At 42.8% G+C, this 25,825-nt stretch overlaps 1 protein-coding gene across 4 annotated transcripts in view; it reads left to right on the forward strand.

The window, feature by feature from the left end:
• LOC112620226 (putative RNA-binding protein Luc7-like 2) overlaps positions 1 to 25,825 on the forward strand; it is an 84,908-nt gene that overhangs the window by 1,385 nt on the left and 57,698 nt on the right. For 2 of the 4 annotated variants that reach the window (XM_025378518.1, XM_025378517.1), the window contains exon 1: positions 17,668 to 18,142. The exons of 1 other annotated variant lie outside the window; for it this stretch is intronic. Coding sequence is in view for 2 of the 3 variants with exons in the window: in XM_025378517.1 (XP_025234302.1) it covers positions 18,082 to 18,142 (61 nt within the window). In the remaining variant the exon portion in view is untranslated. Of the gene's footprint in view, positions 1 to 3,737; positions 3,859 to 17,667; positions 18,143 to 25,825 lie in introns of those variants that run through there. One more of the 4 variants, XM_025378516.1, reaches the window with a different exon arrangement.

Raw genomic sequence — 25,825 nt, forward strand, 5'->3', positions numbered from 1 at the left:
GCAGAGGGGCGGACCCGTCCCGAAGGATTTCATTGGCTGGTCTGTTGCCTTTGTGGAGGGTAAAGTCAGGAAAGTGGAATAGAGGAAATGCTGGGGATTAAAGAATGAAGATGGACTTGAAGGGTGTACTGTCACTAGATTTAAAGCCACAGCATTTGGCCAACAATCTCCTCGTCCGTCCCCTAGAAAAGTTATTCCAAGAAGCATTTCTTTTTGAGACGGAAAAGAAAAACTGGGCTTTAGGGAAGGAAACTTGCTGCCCTTGAGCAATGTTGGGAAAGGGAGAACGATCAGCTGTCGAATTTCTGAGCCATGGACGTCAGAATGTAAAATCTTAGAACTCAAATTCACCTAGTTTTTAAAAGGTGATAACTTAGGGGCTGTGCTAGGAACCTGGTCTAAATAGAAAGAATCAGATGCACATGGGTCCTGTCCTTTAAGAAGCTTGCTCCCCACCTGAGGGAGCAATACTGTAAAGCACTTAGGATAAATAAGTGCTCAAGGTGTAGACAACAGGGGCTGGGGTATAAAGAAGGGGTAGTTAGGGAAAGTTTTCCGGAGGAAATTAATCAGGGACCTGAGGGCTAATTTGGAGTTAGCAAGTAAATTGGGGTTAGGGTCCAGATTTAACAGCTAAACAATTGAAAGCCAAAGGGGAGAAAAATTGCCAATTGAGAGTGGTTTAGCCCTAGGGTGTGGTGGATGAAGTGGAGGTAGATGAGGTGGTAGGCGGAACAAGAATTTAAACTTTTTTGTAAATGTAATGGGAAGCCATTCTAAGATTGCGATCTCGGCTCAGCGCAACCTCCAGCAACCTCCGCTTCCCAGGTTCAAGCCATTCTCCTGCCTCAGCCTCCCAAGTAGTACAGGCCTGCGACACCATGCCCAGATAATTTTATTTTTCTTGGAGACGGGTTTCTCCATGTTGGTCAGGCTGGTCTTGAACTCCCGACCTCAGGTGATCCGCCTGCCTCAGCCTCCCAAAGTGTGATTACAGGCGAGCTACCGAACCCGGCCCCATTCTAAGATTTTTAAGGAGGTGACATGATTATAGTTGTACCTTATGGGGATACCATTACCCTTGAGAGAGACTTGGTAATGGTTCTGAAATTCATGGTACATTCTGGAAATACCACTCTGGAATGCACTTGAGCATAGGGGAAATGGTTTCTATTTCCTTCAGGCTCAGAGCTAACTCAGCCATCCCATTTTCTCTATCCTTTCCCTCTGGAGAAGGGATTCTATTAGGGAGAAACCTCCCTTCACAGGGAAAATGCAGTGTTCTATTTCATTTGATCTCTTTTATGTTCTTGTGATCTATTTACTGTTTCCTGTCTATTGCTGACCCTTCTGTCCTCATGATTCAGGCTCAACCAAATCAAGGGCAGTATTCTATCCTACGTTAACCTAGAATTCCCATGTCAAATTCCACACATTTAGGCTTATATATTAATAGAAATGGATGCTATGATTTGTTAATGCTTGATATTGGTGTTGATTTCTCATAAAGTTTTGATTACTAAAAAGTTAAATTTGTATTAAAGCAGATTAATAATGTTTTTAAGCAGCTAATGAATGTTGCTTTCAACATGATCTGCAGATCCTGAAACCCACATTCTAACAGCATGGGCAATATAGTGTAGTGAGACCTCCTCTCCAAAAAATTTGAAAATTATCCAGGTGTGGTGTCCCATCCTCTAGTTCCAGTTAATTGGGAAGCTGAGGTGGGAGGATCACTTGAGCCCAGAAAGTCAATCAAGGCTGCAGTGAGCCATGTTCATACCACTGCTCTCCAGCATAGGCCACAGAGCGAGACTCTGTCTCAAAAACCAAGAAGCCACACACATTCTAGTTTTCAGATTCTAACGCTAGATATTCAAATAGAGAAAGGGGATTAGACCAGTAGCAGTGGCTCACGCCTGTAATCCCGGCACTCTGGGAAGAGGCGGTGGGTGGATCGCTTGTGCCCAGGAGTTCAAGACCAGCCTGGCAACATGGTGAAACCCTGTTTTCATAAAAAATAGCCGGATATGGTAGCACGCATCTGTAGTCCCAGCTACCTGCGGGGCTGAGGCAGGAGGATCACTTGAGCTAGGGAGATCAACAGCCATGTTCACGCCATTGCACTCTAGCCTGGGTAACAAAGTGAGACCCTGTCTCAAGAAAAAAAAAGGTGGGGGTGGGGATTATGTAGGCAGTGGTACCCAGATTAATCCACACTTGGACATGGCTCCTTTAGTCACTCAGAGTTATGTACACATCCCCATTTCACTTTTCCTGCCCCTTTCTCACAGCCTTGAATACAGAACTAGTCAAAGAGGGTGCAGTGAATCTCAAAAGTATGATGAAGAAAAAAGGTTTAGAGTCATTTGGGGACTTTGGAATGGATATGGAATTTCTAGCTTCTTAAAGTCATGAGTCCAGATTTTTCAGATGGATGAGCAAATGGTGAGAGCAAGAACAACTATTTCTCAGTAACTCTGGGGATTGGTTCCAGGACACCCCCCAGCCCTGCTCAGGGATACCAAAATCCACGGATGCTCAAGTCCCTGAGATAAAATGCTGTAGTATTTGCAATATAACCTATGCACATCCTCCTGTATACTTTGTTATCTCTAGATTATAATACCTTGTGCAATGTAAACGCTATGTAAGTAGTTGTTATACTACATTGTTTAGGGAATAATGATAAAACATATGTTTGGTAAGACATGATCGTCCTTTTATTTTTTTCTGAGTATTTTTGATCAGAAGTTGATTGAATCTAAAGATGCAGAATCCATGGATATGGAGGGCCAATTGTAATAAGTAATATGAACATAAGCATACTACTTTTATACATAAAACCTTCATTTTTTACTATTTAGCACAAAGCTATCATTTTTCAGACAAAGCAAGTTTTCAGTTTTCTTTTTTTTGTTGTTGTTGTTGAGATGGAGTCTCACTTTGTCGCCCAGACTGGAGTGCAGTGGCCTGATCTTGGCTCACTGCAAGCTCTGCCTCCTGGGTTCACATCATTCTCCCACCTCAGCCTCCAAAGTAGTTGGGACTACAGGCACTTGCCACCATGCCCAGCTAATTTTGTTTTGTTTTTTAGAGACGGGGTGTCACCGTATTAGCCAGGATGGTCTCTATCCCCTGACCTCGTGATCTGCCCGCCTCGGCCTCCCAAAGTGCTGGGATTACAGGTGTGAGCCACCACGCCCAGCCAAGTTTTCAATTTTCATTGTAATGAAAGGTGTATGCCACATTAATCAAAGTCACAGAAATATAAATAAAGCAGTCCTTTATTTGCTTGAAAGGGAGAAAGTTCTACATTATATTATTTAGGTGACATTAATGATCAGTGACCTAATTATAATTTCCATATCTACCATTAACCAACCTCTGAGCATCTCTGAGCTTTAGTTTCCTCATCTGTAAAATGAAGGAATTGAAACTAGTGACTTCTTGCAGTACTGACTGAATACAGGAACATTCAATGCAACTCCTTTTAAAAATCCGAAGTAGGGTCAGCTTTACTAATAATTACAGAGTACTTTTATAGATGTAGTAGAGGTCAGCTTTACTAATAGAGTGCCTTTACAGATGTATTAAGTATACATGTATATATATACATGTCTGTATTTCCTCTGTGCAATTTACTTTCACTCTAGTGAATGCTTATTTATTAAATCTGTCTCTGTGGACCTGTATCTGTAGCTGGGTTAAGAGTTTCTGACTTGCTGCTTCTCTAGGTCACCAGTGAAAAGTTGTGCAGAGCCCAACATGAGCTTCATTTCCAAGCTGCCACCTATCTCTGCCTCCTGCGTAGCATCCGGGAACATGTGGCCCTACATCAGGAATTTCATGGCAAGGGTGAGCGCTCAGTGGAGGAGTCTGCTGGCTTGGTGGGTCTCACGTTGCCCCATCAGCCTGGAGGGAAGGGCTGGGAGCCGTGAACATGGAGAGTATCCTCGGATGCTACATTCATAGGAGAACTGAATAATTTCTATCAATATGTATTTACCATTAAATTTTTTTTAAGTTTAAGATTTTTCTCTGTAATTTTGTTTACTAGTTCTTAGGGGAATTAAGTGGAGGTTTCATGTTTACTCTCAGTGAATTTACTGAACTTTTTGCACTAGACTGATGTTGTTTTTCTACTTAAAAAAATTTTTTTTTTTTTTAAATTTAAAAAATAGTACAAGCCTTGGCCAGGCGTGGTGGCTGTAATCCCAGCCTGTAATCCCAGCACTTTGGGAGGCCGAGGCATGTGGATCACCTGAGGTCGGGAGTTCGAGATCAGCCTGACCAACATGGAAAAACCCCGTCTCTACTAAAAATACAAAATTAGCTGGGCATGGTGGCACATGCCTGTAATCCCAGCTACTCGGGAGGCTGGGATAGGAGAATCGCTTGAAACCGGGAAGCGGAGGTTGTGGTGAGCCGAGATCACACCATGGCACTCCAGCCTGGGCAACAACAACAACAAAGTAGTACAGGCCTTTTGTTTAAGGAATTCAAATGTTATAAAATAAGAGAAGCCCTCTTTTCCTTTGTTCCTCCTCCCTTGTCCCCATTACCAAGTGGTCACTATTACTAACAGTTTGATGTGCATCTTTCCAGATATTTCCTATACATATACAGTTATACATACATACCTCATTTAAAAATACATAAATATGATGTGTTACAGTCCTGGCAGGAAATAGGTGGCACACTCAAATAGGGTCATTGAGGAGAGTTAAAGGGATACATAAAGGTGTGGGTGAATTAAGGTCAAGATGGTGAAGCTCTTAGGGGTTCTCAGTAGTAGAGGTCTTTTTATCTTTTAGTTTTAATTGGGCAGGGCCCGAACCAGAATAGGTTAAGAGAGACTCTAGTGGGGAGTTCTCACCTCCCCAGGCCTGACCAGTGCAGGCCCTTGGGTTGAGGAACATGGCCACAGCTCAGCTATAATCCACAGAGGGGGATGGATGAGTACATTGACATCTCTTTCTGTCTCCTAATCTTGTCAAATTGTTCCTCCTTTTGAACTCTCTATCTGGGCAAATAGCTCCACCATGCACTTGCTAACCAAGACAGAAACTTGGGCTTTATTTGCTATTCCTCTCTCTCCTTATTTTTCACAATTATTCAGCAATTTCGGCTTCTGCAATAGCTCTAATAACCTTCTCCCCCTCTGTCTCCACTGCCTCTGTCCTAATTCAAGCACTGAGAATCTTTTGGCTGAACCAATAAAATAGTCTCCTAAAGGGTCCCTTTGCTTCTTATATCCTTATTTCCTCAAAAATCATTCTTTCTGTGAATTGCCAACACTTATTTACTTTTGGCTCCTTTATGGTATATGTCAGTTTCTTCCGGTAGATAGATAACCTCTTTTCTCCTGGACTATGTCTCATTCGTGATCTTTGCAGTTTCCAAAGCACCTTCCACAGTGACTTACACATTGCATGTATTAAATGTTTTTGAATATATAACTTAGCTCCACTCGGAGAGGTACAATCTCAACAGAACTATTCATAAAGCAATTCAAGCCAGGCGTGGTGGCTCACGCCTGTAATCCCAGGACTTTGGGAAGCTGAAGTGGGCGGATCACCTGAGGTTGGGAGTTCGAGACCAGCCTGACCAACATGGAGAAGCCTCATCTCTACTAAAAACACAGAATTAGCTGGGCGTGGTGGTGCATGCCTGTAATCCCAGCTACTCAGGAGGCTGAGGCAGGAGAATCACTTGAACCCGGGAGGCGGAAGTTGCAGTGAGCCAAGATCGCACCACTGCACTCAAGCCTGGTGACAGAGTGAGACTCTCTCTCTAAAAAAGAAAAAAAGAAATATTTACATTGTGATTCTACTTTTATAATTTACCAGATGTATGCTCTTGGGCAGTTTAGTTGACCTGTGCTTTTTCCCTCTTATATTAAATGGGAAGGCCAAAAAGGTTGTTGTAATAAATGAGAATAATGTTTATATAAAACACTTAGGGCTGGGCCTGGTGGCTCACGCTTGTAATCCCAGCACTTTTGGGAGGCTGAGGCAGGTGGATCACTTGAGGTCAGGAGATTGAGACCATCCTGGCCAACATAGTGAAACCCCGTCTCTACTAAAAATACAAAAAAACTAGCCAGGTGTGGTACTAGGCCCCTGTGGTCCCAGCTACTTGGAAGGCTGAGGCAGGAGAATGGCGTGAACCCAGGAGGCAGAGCTTGCAGCGAGCCGAGATCGCGCCACTGCACTCCAGCCTGGGCGACAGAGCGAGACTCCGTCTCAGAAAAAAAAAAACAACAACCAAAAAAAAACTAGCCAGATGTTGTAGCATACGCAAGTAATCCCAGCTACTTTGGAGGCTGAGGCACAAGAATTGTTTGAACCCGGGAGGCAGAGGTTGCAGTGAGCTGAGGTGGCGCCACTGCACTCCAGCCTGGGCGACAAAGCAAGACTGTCTCGGAAACAAACCAAGCAAACAAAAAAATCCAACACTTGCATGGTGCATAATGAGTATTCAACAAAAAGAAAATCTTACTGTTTTCATCTTTTTACTTTATTCTCATTCCTTTTATCATGAACCCTTTTCTAAGCCCTACTGCCACCAGTCTTCAGAAGTATATACGTATTATGTTGTTATGGTTTAAATAATTTTCTCAGGCCATTTCTGTTCACATTATAACCAACCTGTATCTCCTATTCATAGTTGCACCATCAATAATCAGCTGAACTCAGTGTTAGAATCGATTCTAGAACACAAACTGTATTGGCAGTAAACTTTCTATACTGGAAGGTCCCAGCCTGGGAATCCTGAGGTTTGGTTACTAGTCTAGTGATAAGTGATAAAGCACTAGTGGAAAGTACTTTACTGCATTTCTTCACTTTGTTGTCTCTTGCTCACCTCCTTTAATGTCAGCTGCTCCCCCTCTCTGGATTTTCCTTCAATAGTACTTAATGTACATAATAATAACTTAAATATGCTTTTCCTTCTAAAAACTACTCTGCCTCTACCTCAAATGCTTTTTCAGCTACTACCGGCTGTTCCTCTTCACAAATGGATGAATTTATTCAAAGACTTGAATGAATTATATTCACTTACTATATTTTTGAAACTTCTAAAATAAGTTGTATCAAGGTAAATTTACATATAATAAATATACCCATTTTAGGTGTACAGGTCAATGAATTTTGACAAATGCATACACCTGTGTCATAAACAGCCCAGTAAAGCAATGTAACATTTTCTTTTTTTTTTTTTTTTTTGAGACGGAGTCTCGCGCTGTGTCACCCAGGCTGGAGTGCAGTGGCGCAATCTCGGCTCACTGCAAGCTCCGCCTCCCGGGTTCACGCCATTCTCCTGCCTCAGCCTCCGAGTAGCTGGGACTACAGGCGCCCGCCACCACGCCCGGCTAGTTTTTTTGTATTTTTAGTAGAGACGGGGTTTCACCATGTTAGCCAGGATGGTCACGATCTCCTGACCTCGTGATCCACCCGCCTCGGCCTCCCAAAGTGCTGGGATTACAGGCTTGAGCCACCGCGCCCGGCCGAAATGTAACATTTTCATCACCCCCAAAAGTTATCTTGTGCCCCTTTGCAGTCAATTCCCCTTCCCCACACCTAGTCTCAGCAACCACTGACCTGCTTATTGTCACTATAGATTTGGCTGTTCTAGTATTTTATCCAAATGCAGCCATACAGTATGTACTCTTTTGAGGCAGCTTCTTTTGTTGAGCATACTGATTTTGAGCCTTAACCTTTTTTTTTTTGAGACGGAGTCTTGCTCTGTCGCCCAGGCTGGAGAGCAGTGGTGCGATCTCGGCTCACTGCAAGCTCTGCCTCCCGGGTTCACACCATTCTCCTGCCTCAACCTTCTGAGTAGCTGGGACTACAAGCGCCCGCCATGACACTTGGCTAATTTTTTGTATTTTTAGTAGAGATGGGGTTTCACGGTGTTAGCCAGGATGGTCTCGATCTCCTGACCTTGTGATCCGCCTGCCTCGGTCTCCTAAAGTGCTGAGATTACAGGTGTGAGCCACCGCGCCTGGCCACCTTATCTTGTTAGTAATCCATGTTGTTGTTCTGTATCCATTTTCTGCATTTTTCACCACTTATCCTCAATGCACTGCAGTCTGGTTTCCACCCCTCTACTACCATCAAAACTGTCACCCAGCGGTACAGATGACCTTCAGGACACCAAACCCCGTGGATCCTATTTATTTTTTATCTTTGTTGTCTAGGGAGCATTTGACACTATGGGCAATTCCCTGCTTTTCCCTTGGCTTTGATGACACCACCACATTATTTTTTTTTTTGAGATGGAGTCTCGCCCTGTCACCAGGCTGGAGTGCAGTGGTGCGATCTTGGCTCTCTGCAACCTCCCCCTTCTGGGTTCAAGTGATTCTCCTGCCTCAGCCTCCTGAGTAGCTGGGATTACAGGTGCCCGCCACCACACCTGGCTAATTTTTGTATTTTTAATAAATTTTATATTTTTTAATATAAATTTATATAAATTTTAATAAATTTTGTATTTTTAATAGAGATTGGGTTTCACCATGTGACCTTGTGATTCGCCCGCCTTGGCCTCCCAAAGTGCTGAGATTACAGGTGTGAGCCACTGCGCCCGGCCCATATTCTTCTGTTTTTTTCTTACTCTAGTCATTTTTCAGTCATGTTCTGTGTATCCCTTACATGTTGGGTATTCCTCAGGGTCCTGACCAAGGTCCTTATGTCACACTCTACATGGTTTCCCCTGAGCGATCACCTTCACTTCCATGACTTCAGTTATTCTCAAAATGCTGATAACTCCAATTCAGGCTCCTCTGGCATGGTGAAGACCTGGATGTCCAACGGCCTGGCAGATGACACCACTTAGGTAACTCAGGTATCTCAAATTCAGTGTGTCCAAAATGGAACCTCCTCATCTTCCCCTACAAGTCTCTCCTGGTATTATTCCCTATCAGTTCAATGACACTTTCACTCAGTCCCTGAAGCCAGAAATCTAAGTTATTCTTTACTGCTTTCTCTCCTTCATATCTTCAGTTAAACATTCACTAAATCAGATTTTATCTCCCAACAAGGCCTTCAATTTTTGTCGCTACTATCCTAGTGTAGACCTCTTACATCTCTTCCCTTAACCACTGCCCTCCCTAATTGGTCCCTTTTACCTCCAATTGTGCTCTCTTCAAGTCCATTTTCCCCTATGCAACACAGATCTGATCTTGTCATTCTACTCAGAACCCTTCAAAGTAAGACTTTAACAAGAACCTCCAGGGCCTAGCCTTTGCCGGACCTCTTCAGCTTCATCTCTATTCTCTGTGTTTGACAGTCCAGCCAGAACTGAATACAGAAATTCAGTTACTGGGAGCCATCGTCTTGATTTCAACATTTTGCTGTTGCTTATACAGGGAAAGTTCTTCCAATCATACTCCCCTTCAGTAGCTCTTTCCTATTCATTCTTCAGGATTTCAGGTTAAATCTCACTTTCTCTCTTTTCTTCCTTCAACAAAGATTTATGAATGCCTACTATATGAGTGAAACTACCTTAGCTACCCTTACCTTTTCACTCTTAAAACAAAAGTGTGGGGAGGTGGCTCCTGTTTGTAATCCCAGCACAGTGGGAGGCCTGGATGGGAGGATTGCTTGAGGCCAGAAGTTTGAGACCAGCCTGAGCAACATAATGAGACCCTGTCTCTAGAAAAAATGTAAAAATTAGCCAGGTGTGGTGGCATGCCCCCATAGTCAGGAGGCTGAGGTAGGAAGATCACTTGAGCCCAGGAATTAGAGGCTGCAGGGAGCTATGATCATAGCCACTGCTCTCCAGCCTGGGTGACAGAGAAAGACCATCTCTACAAAAGAAAAAAAGCCAGGCATGGTCGCCCACACCTTTAATCCCAGCACTTTGGGAGGCTGAGGCAGGAGGATGGCTTGGAGCCAGGAGTTTGTGACCAGCCTGGGCAACATAAGTAGACACCTTCTCTACAAAAATAAAAATAAAAAAATTAGCTGGGCATGGTGCCGCATGCCTGTAATCTTAGCTGCTCAGGACGCTGAGGTGGAAGGATCCCTTGAGGATGGGAGGTTGAGACTGCAGCAGTGAGCCACGATTGTGCCACTGTACTCACCCGGGTGACAGAGCAAGACCCCATCTCAAAGATACAAATTATTTTAAAAAGTTTCTTTCAAGCAGTATAGTTTGTATGCTTACTGATTTTAATTCCCCTGTCTTGAATAAACCAATTACCTAGTTCTTTTGGTTTAGGTTTGGCTCTTGTCATTTCTCCTCTCCACAAGCTTCAGATATTAATACATTTTCACCAGAACTCAGGATGTTTCTGGCTATAAAGTATTGAGTTCCTTGTCTGGTTAAGTGTTAGAGATACAAATATGAACGTGATAAGAACAAGATGTTCACATACTAGGATTATGTGGTGGGAAAAGTAATGTGTTGCTCTGAACCAAAGACAGGTTAATCCAAGGCAGTCTGTAAAGTAAGTTTTAATTTAATCTGACTAAAAGATAGTAATTTTCAAAAAATTTGAACTTTAAAATCTACATTAATAGGCACCAATCGGGCGTGGTGGCTCACGCTTGTAATCCCAGCACTGTGGGAGGCTGAGGCGGGCAGATCACCTGAGGTCAGGAGTTCGAGATCGGCCTGGCCAACATGATGAAACCCTGTCTCTACTAAAAATACAAAAATTAGCTGGGCTTGGTGACAGGCACTTGTAATCCCACCTACTCGGGAGGCTGAGGCAGGAGAATCGCTTGAACCTGGGAGGCAGAGGTTGCAGTGAGCCGAGATCACACCGCTGTACTTCAGTCTGGGCAAAAGAGCAAGACTCTGTCTCAAAAATTAATAGGTGCCATGTTTATAAAATTTGATTGTATGTACTGATGCCCCAAATATAACTGCAATATTACTTTGTATGAAATAGCCTTTATTTACCATATTTAGTTCATAAATTACAATAAATTGAAGAGCTGTCTGTTGTGGACAGCTAGCAAAACATGTTACTTGTACCTATTCTGTTTTAATTACCTAGTTTTAAGTCTATAGTTCAACCCTACTTTACATGATGTTTCCCTCTGAGACCTTGTTCCTGGAAGAGGAATGGTTATCATCGCTAAAATGTAGACATAGACATACAGAGATTTTTGTTTTCTTTTCCAGACTAAGATGAATACATAGTTACAACATTTAAACATTTTGCTTTGGGAGGCCGAGGTGGGTGGATCACGAGGTCAGAGACCATCCCGGCCAACATGGTGAAACCCCATCTCTACTAAAAATACAAAAATTAGCCAGGCATGGTGGCAGGCGCCTGTAGTCCCAGCTACTCAGGAGGCTGAGGCAGGAGAATTGCTTGAACCCAGGAGGCAAAGGTTGCAGTGAGCCTAGATTGCGCCACTGCACTCCGGCCTGGTGACAGAGCAAGACTCTGTCTCAAAAAAAAAAAAAAAAAAAAATTGAAGGCCAGGCACAGTGGCTCACGCCTGTAATCCCAGCACTTTGAGAGGTCGAGGCGGGCAGGCAGATTGCCTGAGCTCGGGAGTTTGAAACCAGCCTGGGCAACATGGTAAAACCCCGTCTCTACTAAAAATACAAAAAATGAGCTGGGCATGGTGGCTGGCACCTGTAATCCCAGCTACTCGGGAGGCTGAGGCAGGAGAATTACTTGAACCTGGGAGGCGGGGGTTGCAGTGAGCCGAGATCGCGCCACTGCACTCCAGCCTGGGCGATAGAGACTCGGTCTCAAAAAAGTAAAATAAAATAAAAAATTGAAAAAATGTACAAACAGGAGAACAAACTTCCAATTCTGTTAATGGCAGTCTAGGTAATTTGGAGTGACCCTTCTGTTGAAGACAACTGAAAAAAAAGTCAAAAATTTTTTTAAATTCTTAAAATCATTAAAGAGCTAATAAAACTAATAGTGAAATGCTGGGTCAGAACATAGGAGAAGACAACCAAGACAAGTAGTGTAGCACACAAAGACACATTGTTGGCTGGATGGCATTTGTCTATTTATTTATTTTTGAAGCAGAGTTTCGCTCTGTCACCCACGCTGGAGTGCAGTGGTGCGATCTTGGCTCACTGCAACCTCTGCCTCCTGGGTTCAAGCGATTCCCCTGTCTCAGCCTCCGGAGTAGATGGGATTACAGGCACGCGTCACCACAACCGGCTAATTTTTTTTATTTTTAGTAGAGATGGGGTTTCACCATGTTGGCCAGGCTGGTCTCGAACTCTTGACCTCAAGTTCTCCACTGGCCTTGGCCTCCCAAAGTGCTGGGATTACAGGTATGAGCCACCATACCCTGCCAGCATTTGCCAATTTAGTAGAAACAGCTTCAGTATTGAAACCGAGCTACACTTTGAGTGGGCTGTAGGACTGAGAGAAAAAAAGCAGTTTAGGCTCACAAAGGTAGGGACTCTAATAAATCACACCCACTTTAAGCTCGGACCCTGAAATTCAATACCAAATGTGAATTGGAAGTAAATAAAACAAAACAAAAATCTTGCTGGACTTTTTTTTTTTATATTTTGAGACAGGGTCTTGCTCTGTTGTCCAGGCTGGAGTGCAGTGGTAAGGTCATGACTCATTGCAGTCTTGACCACATGGTGCTCAAGAGAGCCTCTTGCCTCAGGCTTCTGAGTAGCTGGGATTACTGGCGCACAACATGCTCTGCTAATTTTTATTTTATTTTTTTACTTTTTGTAGAGACAGGGTTTCTCCATGTTGCCCAGGCTGGTCTCAAACTCCTGGCCTCAAGTGATTCTCCTGCCTGGATCTCCCAAAGTGTGGGGATTACAGGTGTGAGCCATGGTGCCCACCCAGCCTCCTAGCCAGACTTTCCGCCCAGATTTTTGTCATTTGTTGGTCAAGAGAAAATGAGGCCTTGAACCTGTATTATGGTGGTTCCTGACTAGTAATCTCTTCAATTACCTAACAAAGTAAAATAAAAATCCTCTCTGGAGGAAGACAGGATTATATCCTATACTTAGGGCTTATATTATTTCTATAACTGTTTTTTTTTTTTTTTTTTTTTACAAATACATGTTCAGCACACAAAGAAAACCAGACACACAAGAAAAGATTTCATATGTGAGAACCAACACGAACAACAGACCACAAAAAACCTTAAGATATTAGAATTGGCTAACTCAGATTACACAACAATTGTTCACTAAGGTCAAAGAAGCAGCCAAGCTTGGAAATTTCATCAGGGAACCAGAAACTATAAAATGACATTATAGGTTTGATAAAGAACCTAATACAAATTCTAGAACTGAAAAATAATTCAACTGATGTATTTAACAAATTAGATACAGCTCTATAATGAGATTAGTGAACTATAAAATTTGTCAGAAAAAGGCATCAGCTTTGAAAGACCAAGGTAAAAGTGCAAAACTGAGAGTAAAGAGATGAGAGAGGATACAGTGAAAACTATCTAATATGCATGTATTTAAATGTCCAGAAGTTGATGAGAGAGGCAATATCTGAGGAGGTAAGAGCTAAGAATTTCCTAAATTGACAAAAGATGTTAGTTGATGGATTCTCAATGAATGAATGAAGGCTCATTGTTCAGTGAGTCCATAGCATGATAAAGTAGTCAGCTATCTTTTTTTTTTTTTTTTTTTTTTTTTTGAGACGGAGTCTTCACTTTGTCGCCCAGGCTGGAGTGCAGTGGCACCATCTCGGCTCACTGCAAGCTCCGCCTCCCGGGTTCGCGCCATTCTCCTGCCTCAGCCTCCCGAGTAGCTGGGACTACAGGCGCCCGCCACCGCGCCCGGCTAATTTTTTGTATTTTAGTAGAGACGGGGTTTCACCGTGTTAGCCAGGATGGTCTCGATCTCCTGACCTCGTGATCCGCCCGCCTCAGCCTCCCAAAGTGCAGGGATTACAGGCGTGAGCCACCGCGCCCGGCAGCTATCTTTAAAAGAGTGAAAAACAGAACTAACTTCTTAGGAGCAGTGGAGGGTAAAAGGTCACGTAGAATGTATGTGCCTAAAGAAAATAACCACTGGGTGTGGTAGCTCACACCTGTAATCTCAGCACTTCAGGAGGCTGAGGTGGGCAGATTGCTTGAGCCCAGGAGTTCCAGACCGACCTGGGCAACATAGGGAGATGTTGTCTCTACAAGAAAAATTTTAAAAATTAGCTCAGTGTGGTGGTGCATACCTGCAGTCCCAGCTACTTGGGGGGCTGAGGTGGGAGGATCACTTGAGCCTAGGAAGCCAAGGCTGCAGTGAGCCAAGGCAAGATCTCACCACTGCACTCCAGCCTGGGTGACAGAGCAAGACCCTATCTCAAAAAAAAAAAAAAAGAACCTCCAACCTTGGATTTAGTTGATAAAAATATCCATCTAGAATTTAAAGCAAAATAAAGATCTTTTTAGATAAACAAAATGGGAGCTTTCTCCCAACTAGCCGACCAACACAAAAGCAAACCCTGAAGCAAGGGAGGCAAACTTTATAGTCGGGCCGGGTACGGTGGTTCACCCTGGTAATCCCAGCACTTTGGGAGGCTGAGGCGGGTGGATCACTTAAGGTCAGGAGTTTGAGACTAGCCTGGCCAACATGGTGAAACCCTGTCTTAAAAAAAACAAAACAAAACAGATAGTAAATATTTGAGTCTTGTAGGCCACACAGTATGGGATCCCTCACAAACCACTCAACTCTACTGTGGGGCAAAAGCAACCATTAACAATATGTAAATGAATGAGCCTGGCAGTATTCAAATGAAACTTTATTCACAAAAATAGGCCGTGGGCTGCATTTGGCCTGTGGACCGTAGCTTGCTGACTCCTGTGGTAAAGGATAAACTTCAGACAAAAGGGAAATGATCCCAGGTGGACAGGCAGAGATTTACGAAGGAATGAAGAGCAAAATAAGTGGTAAATAAAGAACACTGATTATATAAAACTTGGTTTTAAAAAATAAGACCTGGTAACTAGAGCATGTAACTTGGGATGAGAGTAAATGGAGTTAGTGTTCTAGGTTTCTTGTATTACTTCTCTTGGGGGAGGGGGGTATAAAAGTATTGATTAAATTAGAGTTTGATACCTTAAGGATACACATTATAACTTCTAGGGTAATCACTGAAAGAACAAAAATATAATAAAATGAAACTTCCACACTACTAGAGTGGAAAAAATTGGAATGAGTAAAAATCAGGCAAGAAAGATGAGAAAAACATGAAATAGGTGAGATAAATAGACAAAAATAAGAAATAGGTGAGACAAATAGACAAAAATAAGAGTTTTAAACCCAAACACAGGAGTAATTACATGAATATAAATAATGCTTCAAAGAGTGAACATCACTTAAGTCATTCCTCAATTTCACTCCTCAGTTTTGATCATTATGTATTGTATAGACTATTTTTAATCCCCAATTATATGCTATTTATAAGAGACATCTAAAATGTAAACAAGAACTCAAATCTCTTCACCAAAACATAATTATTCGTTTTAGTGTATTTCCCTAAATACATTGTTTTTCAGGGTCAGATCACATTGTCTACATAATAGTGCATCCCTCTAAGACATATCAATTTCCACATTTTTCTATTATTGTAATCAGTTCCCAAAGGATATCCTAGTATTTGGAGTTTGGAATTCAGAGTTCTCTGAATAACTGGAGAGAAGCTATTTTGTCTATTACTAAAGATAACGTGATTAAAAAAAAAATTTTTTTTTGAGACGGAGTCTAACACTCACCCGGGCTGGAGTGCTGTGGTGCCATCTCGGCTCACTGCAACCTCTGCCTCCTGGGTTCAAGCAGTTCTCCTGCCTCAACCTCCCGTGTAGCTGGGATTACAGACGCACACCACCACACCCAGCTCATTTTTTCTATTTTCAGTAGAGACAGGGTTTCACCATGTTGGCCAGGCTGGTCTCAAACTCCCGACCTCATGATTCACCCACCTTGGTATCCCAAAGTGCTGGGATTACAGGTGTGAGCCACCGCGTCTGGCCTCAAAAATTTTTATTGGCCCAATATGCATTTATTTTTGAGATAGAGTCTTGCTCTATCCCCAAGCTGGAGTGCAGTGGCATGATCTCAGCTTACTGCAACCTCCACCTCCTGGGTTCAAGTGATTCTCCTGCCTCAGCCTCCGAGTAGCTGGGATTATAGGCGCGCGCCACCATGCCCGGCTAATTTTTGTATTTTTAGTCGAGATTGAATTTCACCATGTTGGTCAGGCTGGTCTTGAACTCCCGACCTGAAGGTCATCCCCCCCCCCGCCTCTGCCTCCCAAAGTGCTGGGATTACAGGCATGAGCCATCGCTTCCAGCTGCAATATACATTTAAAGGGATTTTGGGACTATTACTACTATTCATGTTTCTTACTGATCTGCTAATAACAGTTACAAGGCGATAAATATATGTTAACGGAACACAAATCTCTATTAATAATTTCCTTTTAAAGTATCTAGAAAGTGCCTGTCTTCTTAAACATTTGATTTTATTAACTCATTAATTTTTCTTAGTTTTAAATTTTTTAAGCAACTTTTCTTCCTGCACACAGACCTATATGTCTTACTTAAGGAATTTTTTTTTAGACGAAGTCTCCCTCTGTCGCCCAGGCTGCAGTGCAGTGGCGTGATCTCCGCTCACTGCGACCTCCGTCTCCCAGGTTCAAACGATTCTCCTGCCTCAGCCTCCCGAGTAACTGGGGAGGCGCCCGCCATCACGCCCGGCTAATTTATATATTTTTAGTAGAGACAGGGTTTCACCACGTTGGCCAGGCTGATCTTGAACTCCTGACCTCAGGCAATCCGCGTCCCTTGGCCTCCCAAAGTGCTGGGATTACAGGCGTGAGCCACCGCGCCCGGCAAGGAATAAATATTTCACTAAAACAGATTTCAGAAACACCAGGGAAAGGCTGTGGGCTAAGTATTTTATTCCAGTTTGTTCTCACAGCCACGCCATAGGAGACATGTGACCACCTCCACGAGCCCTACGAGGGGTAGAACTAAAGCCAAGGCCCCAGTCAGTCACGGGCCGGGCTTCAGAACCCAGGCTTCCCTGCGGTCAGCGCCGCTGGCTTCCTGCTCCACGAGATCGCCTCCCCAGTAGCTCAGAATACACTGAGTTTTGATGGTTTCACATTCAGACTAAGCCGCCCGCGACCTTGTAGGTAACGATGAATCCGAATGGGTCGGCGCGCCTGTTTCTTAGGGTACTACTTTTGGATGCTTTCTCCTGAAGTTGACACTTCCCAGCCGAGGAGCCTTAAAGCCCCACGCAACGGAAGGAACGCGGCCCCGGCGGCGGCGAGACAGGGCTGCTCCCGGCCGGAAAAAGGGCACGAGAACCAGGACGCGTCCACGCCACTCGGGGCGGGCGTTCGCCCCGAGCACGCCCACCTCAGACGCCAAGGAGGCTGACCGCAGTCGGGTCTGCAATGGGCATGGTCTCTACTTTCTGCCCAGGCTAAGCCTCTAGCGCATTTTGCTAATTTGGGTCTGAATCGCCATCACCGCGGGCCACGCAGCCTTAGCCGCCAGTCCTACAGCTCGGAGGGAGCCTAAGGTTTGGCGCCTCGGGGCGGATCCAGCTTGGACAGTCAGTTAAGGAACCAGAATATCGCGAGATCCAGGGTAAAGGGACGGGAGGAGCGCGCGTGCACGCGCCCAGAGCCGTTAGGGTGGAACTCCACTCGGGAGGGGCGGGCGGAGCGATACAGCTGGATGCCAATTGGTGGAGCCCCCGCGGGAAACGACTGAGCGCGAGGAGCGTGCGCGCTCCCGTCGTGGCGACGGTGGCGGCGAGCAGCGTCAGAGCTTGGAGGGGGGGTTGACGGCTTCTGGCGGGTGGCGGTGTTGAAGGCGAGAGCTCGCTTGGCCCGTGTCGCTTCTGTCCCAAGAACCGGACGGAGAGTGAGGGCACGAGGGTCGCTGTCGGGGGCTGTCGTCTTCCACGTACACGTCGTCGTGAGGAGCGCAGTCCGGACTCTCTCGCAACCCCTCCGGCTCCCTTTCCGCACGCCTCGAGGCGGCGGCGGCCACCGAGACAGCAGCGCACCTTCCCCCATCCCTTCCCCTTATTCCCCCGCCCAAAAGGGCCCGGTCTGCGCCCCACCCCCGCCCGTCCGCCCGCTACGCCGCCGCCATGTCGGCGCAGGCCCAGATGCGCGCGATGCTGGACCAGTTGATGGGCACCTCCCGGGACGGTAAGTCTCTGCCAGGGCCCTGGGGGTGGGGGAGGGGACGGGGACGGCGAAGGGAAGGGGTTCTGAGGGCGCACCTGGGCGCGCGCGTGTGGCTGAGTAAGGGGCTCCCAGATTGGTAACACGAGGTCCCCGGCCCCCGTCCCATCCAATCAGGGCTTGGCAGGCGGGCATGGGGGGCGGTGACTATGCGGATTGGCGGGAACTGCTGCCAATGGGGTGAGGCGGGGCCTGGAGGCAGAAAGGAGAGTTTGTGCTTTTAATGTTGACTTGGCTGGGACAGGAGAGCCCGCGTCTCTCTTGCGTAGTGGGGGGCCAGTTTTGTCGCTGGTTAGGTACCTGCGGACGGCTAAGGCCTCCACCCCCGATCTGATTCCTTAACCCAGAGCTTTGGGATCATCCCTCGCCGCCGTCCTCCAGAGTACCTAGAGAGAAGCTTCCCCCTCCTCCTCTTCCTGGGTGAGGAGGAAACCTTTATTACTAACCCAGTCCCAGAGATGCACCCTCGAGCCCCACAGAAACAACCATTTTTATGGAAAATCTGACCCAAACCATGGTTTCTTAAGTGGGTGTGTTTGGCCCCATTTTGTGAGAAGGAGCATGTTATGGCCTGTTTTTCCGAGAGACCTCCATTTTGTTAGACAATTTAATAGAGGCTTTGTTCAGTAAATATTGACAAATCTTGCATGTGCCCCAAATAGAACGATTTTGAAAATTTGGTACCCAGTGAAGTAGAATTGAGGAGAACAAAGATCCTTTCAGGCGCTTAGTTTAGATTCTGTATAGAAAGCCCTTAATTGCTGGATTATCCTTTGTCATAAAGAGAATATCTGAATAAAATGATGAAATGCTATTGCTTTTTTGGTGATGATAATTAGTAATGTACTCTCAAATTCAACTTAAATCCATTTAAATATGTAGGAAAGGTGTAGTTCATTACTTTCTTAACAGAGCAAAATCTTTGGTAGTTTTTATGTGTTGTTTGTTGAGGCAGATAGTTTCTTAGCCACTTAGGAAATGCTTTTTTTCTTGACAAGTTATTTAAGTGTATTGATTTAAGAGAAAAGGCACATCTTAAATTTAGTTTTTAAGTTATTCTTTTAATTTACATGAGTGCTTTACAGCAAAATATGAGTAGATTTTAAAAACTTCATTGCATTCAAATCTTTCAGCAGCGCATAGAGTGGCTTTTCAGTGTTCACATTTTCAGTTTTAATAAAAACCCATATTGGGAACTTTTCTTTGTAGAACATATGGACAAATAGGTATAGATGGCAAACCTACTTGTTGTGTAGAGAGGAAAGATTGTGAAGGAAATTAGTTTTGTATGGAAACTTAACATTAACTTAAAAATGCCACTGGAGAAACTTAACTGTTACCATTTCTCACGTTTAAATAAGAATGGTTGCTTTATCACTGCAGCATGTCTTAACATTCCTCCTTTTCCAACATGAGAGAGGGTATTGGGAACGGGCTTCATTGGATCCTAGCTAACAGAATAATCTGTGTAATAAAATTAAAGAAATTATTTAAGACTTGCTTTACATGATCCTTTTAATCCTTGATGGATACCATTTTTGGGATCTTCTTCATGGATTGGATTTCTTAGTTTTACTGGGAGGGTAGTTGAATCAAGGTAAACCATCTCCTGATAAGTTTCTGAATTAGGCAGCCCGTCTAGTATTGCAAAGCTAAATTTAAATATATATATTTCTGTGTGTGTAGTCAGCAGAAACATGGATTTCTTAAAATCCACTTTGTGTATTTTTTTATGTGTCTGTTACTGGATTTTTTTTTTTTTGACCTTCAGACTTAGAGGATTTATGATTGAACTCATATTTACGAGTCCACAGTATTGTTTAGCTGAAATGACTGGATTTTCACTGTTGTATTGGGTCAGAAGTAAAAAGTATTCTACTTTCAAGGAAAAATAATTGAGTGGAGTTTTTTTTAGATATCAAAATCCTATATATGCAAAGTAAGAATCAGAACTTTTTTTTTTTTCTTACCATTTAATGAGTTTATATATATCATTTTATGATTCAGGACTTTTAATAATTAGGATTGTTCTTTTTTAGCATACAGTCAACTTCAAGTTACCCAGGGATAGGGGAACATGGAAACGTCCCCTGAATAACACCATGTAATTTGAAACCATTTAATGGGAAGCCTTGTATTGGACACACAAACAGCTTATGGGAACGCTGTTGGGTGTCTTTGGCACTAAGAGGTGGAAATGGGGATCCAGGAGGTGGGAGAGAGATGGAAAAGGTAGGTAGGAGGGTATTTAAGGCAACTCTGTCCTTTTTATAAAAAAAAATTCCAGAGACTATAAAGCAGCTACTCTCTTTTTTGGTAGTGGGGTTCAAGGTGGCAATGACCCCCTCAGCCCTTAGTGTCCTGTCTGTGAAGGAATCTGAAGTGGCACAGAGTCCTGGGGCTTTGGGAAAACATTACCTCCTCACCCCCTCAAGGTTTCTTCCTCCTCCCCTTCCCAACAGTTTTTAATTAGTTCCTTTTAAAATTCATTGGAGATTTAAGTCTGTTAGTTAAATATACCTTAACTTGAATTACATAAAGCAGTTAATCATTTAGATTACCTAAACTTCACTGGAATCCTTAGGAGTAGGAATTTTGTTAGCAGGGAATTGGAGAGGTAATTTTGGGTCACTGGGCACTTCAAGAAAGGGCATTCCTGGGTGAGTGGTGGAAGTTGGGGGCTTTAGACGATCTGAGGGCAGCATGATGGTGCCGGGAGGCTGGGCAGGGGGACTGCCAGGAGGTGGGAGAGGAATGCATAAGGGAAGTGGGAGGGCCAAAGACAAACTCTGCCTTCTTTGCAATTTTGCCTAGGGCCCTGGTGGTGGCAACCGCCTGTGTGCCACTGAAAATCGTGCCGATGCCTGGCATACTGCATAAATGGAAGCAGGGTACCGCGTGAGTTGAAACATTGGTCACACTATATAAAGTTTGTATATGTGAATCAGTGTAACTCATACCCATATAACTGGGGGTCTGACTGTATTTGGATTTTTCTGATAAGGCATCATGGGCTAAGGAAAAGAGCACTGGGCTGAGACTCAGGAGACCTGGTTTCTAGCCCCAGCTGTACCTCTAATTGTAACCTTGGGTAAGTCACTTACTTAACCTTTTTTGCCTCAAGTTAAATCTGTAATTTGTTATATGGGAAACCAAATAATTTCCTATGTTATACTCAGAAATGTTAAAAAATAAATATATTTTAAGTTTTTTTAAAAAGGAGGAGCTGTAAGTAGATAGTAATTACTGGTATCTTATTTTATCTTATTTATGCTTCATTACGTTTTATAAATATCTTTCTGTTTTAGTTGTTAGTATTAGCACGGGGGAGAGGGATAATTTGTTTTCCCTAAACATATTCATTCTATTTGAAAGCAGGGAAGAGGTGCACAGGAAAATCCAAGAAACAGTTTTGAGAATTGTCTGTGTGACGATTGGAAGAACCCACTCCCCTCACACAGACTAGGATCATTTTTACTCAGTTGGATTAATTGCAAGGATGTTCCTTAGCTAAAGCCCCTTTGCCAACGAATATGATTTGGTCATAAGTCTCTGGTCTTGATCCCAGCAAAGTCTAGGAAGATGCATGCAATAAGAATTAAAGAAAATTGAGGCTGTGGATTTAGATTACATTTTTTTTTTTTTTTTTTTGAGACAGGGTCTCTGTCGCCCAGGCTGAAATGTAGTGGCACAATCTCAGCTCACTGCTGCAACCTCCACCTCCTGGGTTCGAGTGATTCTCCTGCCTCAGCCTCCCGAGTAGCTGGGATTACAGGTGGCCACCACCATGCCTGGCTAATTTTTGTATTTTTAGTAGAGACGGGGTTTCTCCACGTTGGCCAGGCTGATCTTGAACTCCTGACCTCAGGTGATCCACCACTCCCAGCCTAGATTACATTTTAAGGTTAGAAATTAGGTAAGTTACAGAAGGTAATTCTGAGGGTTCTGTATCTCTTAATTGCTTTTACCTTTAAATGGGAGCAGAGACCACCTTTGAAAGATTAAAATAGGCCAGGAGTGGCAGCCTGCCCTCCAAAACAACAAGTAGACTAGGAACGTTAGATAGAATTTTATAGCATCATTAGTTGTCCCTTATGGTTAGGGACTGTTTTGGGCAAGTTAAAACTTTCAATAATTTTAACTATTTTAAATGTTAATCTTTCTAAATTGTAGGTAATCTTTCTAAATTGTAGGATATACTTCCTCAGTTAATATATTAATCATAATATTTTTGCTGATCAGTTGTACAGTAGTTATAGTTTGTGGGATATAAAACTGAAAGGATACTCACACTCATCTCATACCCAGGAAAATACAGTTAGGAAAGCCATTTACCTGTTGCTAATGTAAGATTAGTAATACATACCCGTATAATCTGTAGGATAGTATGACATTTGTGCCTTTCTGCAAAATTACGAAACCAAAGTTTGAAGTAGTGCGTTCTTTAATGGATTTTATTTATAAAATCATCTTTACTGTAATCTGTGTTCCTTGACTTTTCATCAACATTGAAAACATTTTCTCTTAATTTTTTTCTCATTAACATAATGAACCATATTATTTTTTGGTGAGTTATAAGCCATTCTTTTATTCCACTTGGATTGTTCATTTTAAGTGAAGGAGGCGGAGCCTTTAATGTATAAGCAGACGTTTTTGAAATAACAACAGGATATTTCTTAGTCTAGAGCTTGTAAATTCTTTAATATAAGGAATTCTATAGGATTAAACAGTAGTTTCTCTGAGTTTCAGTTAACTGTTTAACTTTATCAGAGTTTCAGGCATATCCAAAACACTGAAAGCACCTGCATAGTGAATCAATGAAAAAAGAAAAGTTTTCCTCATTTTGCATTTTGAACTCTGAATAATATTTCTATCTACACAGCAGCCCAGAAAACAATAAAAGTATCACTTCATATAACATTGCATCGTTCCTGGATTCTCTACAGTTGTTTAGCTCTCCTCAAGTAAGCATATGCTTCTGAGACATTCTTTTACTTCAGGTAAATATAAGCAAAACAAAGAAAAATCATTTTGTCTATTTCTGCATCAGTTCTATAAGGAGCAAGTAAATTCTTTATTTTCGTTTAGGTTGGATGTTGTCATATAAGGATAGACGGTAGTGTTCTACATGTTCAAGATGGGCAATAGGAATTCAATGGCCATGAGGTGTCATGGATCAAGGTCAGGTTTAGTGAATCAGGTACTCTTCAGTAACAGGTGGTTCATACAACGCATTGAAGCTTAAAGTTGCTGTGAGTTCAGCAAGCAGGAGGATTGAGAAGACAGGTTTAAAACTAAAGGTCAGTAAGTGGGCAAGACTAGTTAAAGGAGGCAGGTACTCCCCAAAGATGGAATTCCAGAAAAATGCTTGAAAAGGACTGAATCCTTAAGCCTGCTGCTGTTACTATGTAGAGTTCTTGAGGAAACAAGCAGTTTGACATAACTTAATCAGTCTACTAAGAAACTATAAGAAGATGAAGTTGGAACATCTTGCTGGAAAAAGAATGAGGGAGTAAATGAGGGTAAGTTTCTGACTGGAATCTTGTGAATTCAGAACTTGCAGAAAAGCTATTCTGTTTCCTTTTTGTATAGGTTGTCATGCACTCGCAGCAGCTAGAGTAGATATTGGGAGGCAGGGCCAACATAGATCAGTTTTGCAAGATTATTGAGGATATAGAGAAAAGTAATTTGTAAAAACTCTGAAATCATCTGCAGCTCCATGTTTTTGTTTGAACTAAATAACTTAGGACTTTGAGAAGTCAAAGCCGTCAGAAAGTAACATGAAGTCCATTCAACTGAATGTCATATTTTGCTATTAGCATAGAAAAGAATCTTTAAAACTTCTTTTCCAAAAAGCACTCAGTATTGACCCATATGTTCCAATGTAGTTGTGAACCATGTACAACTGATGTTTGACTTACTTGACTCAACATGAAAGGAATTTAACCAGCTGCCCTTGCTGAATCTTGTCTCCTGAATATGGTAAATGGTTTTTGTTTTTAATCTTCTTAATACCTTAGATTTCTGCAGACCCCAGTTTTTTCTTTTAAGAGTTAATTGATAATTATTGGATAGTATCTATAGTAATTACCTGGCTGTTCTTTTCTGTATTCTGCCCTGCTATTTGTTTAAACGGTAGACTCTTCTCTTAAAGTAACTTTAATAGTTTAACTAATAGTTAAAGTTACTTGAGGGTATGTTTTAGATCAGGGACTGGCACTATGGCCTCCTGCTTTTGGTAAATAAAGTGTTACTGGAACACAACCATGCCAATTCATATACATATTGTCTGTGGCTGCTTTGGCTTATGACAACAGAGTTGAATGGTTGCAACAGAGTCATATGGCCTGCAAACCTGAAACATTTATCATTTGACTCTTTAACAAAAAGCTTGTTGGTCACTGTTCTGGTTTAGTTATTCTCAAAGTGTGGTCCTTGGACCAGCAATTCAGCATCACCTCAGCATCACCTTGTATTGTTAGAAATGCAAATTCTTGGATCCACCTACTGAGTCAGAAATTCTGGGAATAGGCCCTGGTAATCTATGTTTTTAGAAACCTTCCAGGTGATTCTGATACACATTAAAAGTTTGAGAAACCTTCTTCTAGATAAATGTTTCCCAAATGTTTGTCACACTTATTGCCTTTATTATTATTTATTTTTATTTATTTTTTTGAGACAGAGTCTCTGTCACCCAGGCGTGAAGTGCAGTAGCCTGATCTTGGCTCACTGCAACGGCCTGATCTTGGCTCACTGCAACCTCCACCTCTCGGGTTCAGGCGATTACCTTAGCTTCCCGAGTAGCTGAGATTACAGGTGTGCACTGTTACGCCCTGCCAATTTTTGTATTTTTAGTAGAGATGAGGTTTCGCCATGTTGGCCAGGCTGGTCTCAAACTCCTGACCTCAAGTGATGTACCTGCTTTGGCCTCCCAAAGTGCTAGGATTACAGGTGTGAGCCACCATGCCTGGCCTTGCCTTTATTATTTTTTACTGTTTTCTATTTATTTAATGTTTTCCTTTATGTCAACTCACTTTCTAAAAATTTTAAGTTAATTTTAAAATGAAAGTTTATACCACCATAAAAATAAATACAATGAAAACAAAATAATTACTATACCCTAAAGTATAGTAATTATTGTGTTTTGTTAACTAGACTCTTGTCACTTAGGGTTCCTGTGCTAAAAATTAGAAGTTGTTAAATTTATTAAACAAGTACTGTTGCAAATGGGAACTTTTTTTCTTGTGATTAATAATTTTCTAAGTGAGTGGTATTTAAACGTCATGTTGGCAAAATCATGTAACACTTAAAGTCATCTTCTGTGCAGATCTCATACTTTGGAAATTACTGTTCCAGAGAGTATTCATGTGAAAGGAAAGCTGTTTGAACTATATATATACCCAAGCCAGTAAGCAGAAATGACTGGACAGAAATACAAGCCTGTGAGACAGAGAGATCTAGGAGATGTCTAGAGAGGTCCAGCTAGACCTCCAGGGTGAAATTACCTCATTTAGCTCAATTTCTCACCTCTCCTTTAGTGCTTTGGTCCTCGGGGGTCAATGGTTCTGCAGGATTTCACCAACTGGTTCCACAATGGGAATGTGAAAAGGGGCCTGACTGTGGGAGAAGCTGCTTATCAAAGAGAGG

The sequence above is a fragment of the Theropithecus gelada genome, chromosome 3, assembly GCF_003255815.1.
Source record: "Theropithecus gelada isolate Dixy chromosome 3, Tgel_1.0, whole genome shotgun sequence".
Taxonomy (NCBI): domain Eukaryota; kingdom Metazoa; phylum Chordata; class Mammalia; order Primates; family Cercopithecidae; genus Theropithecus; species Theropithecus gelada.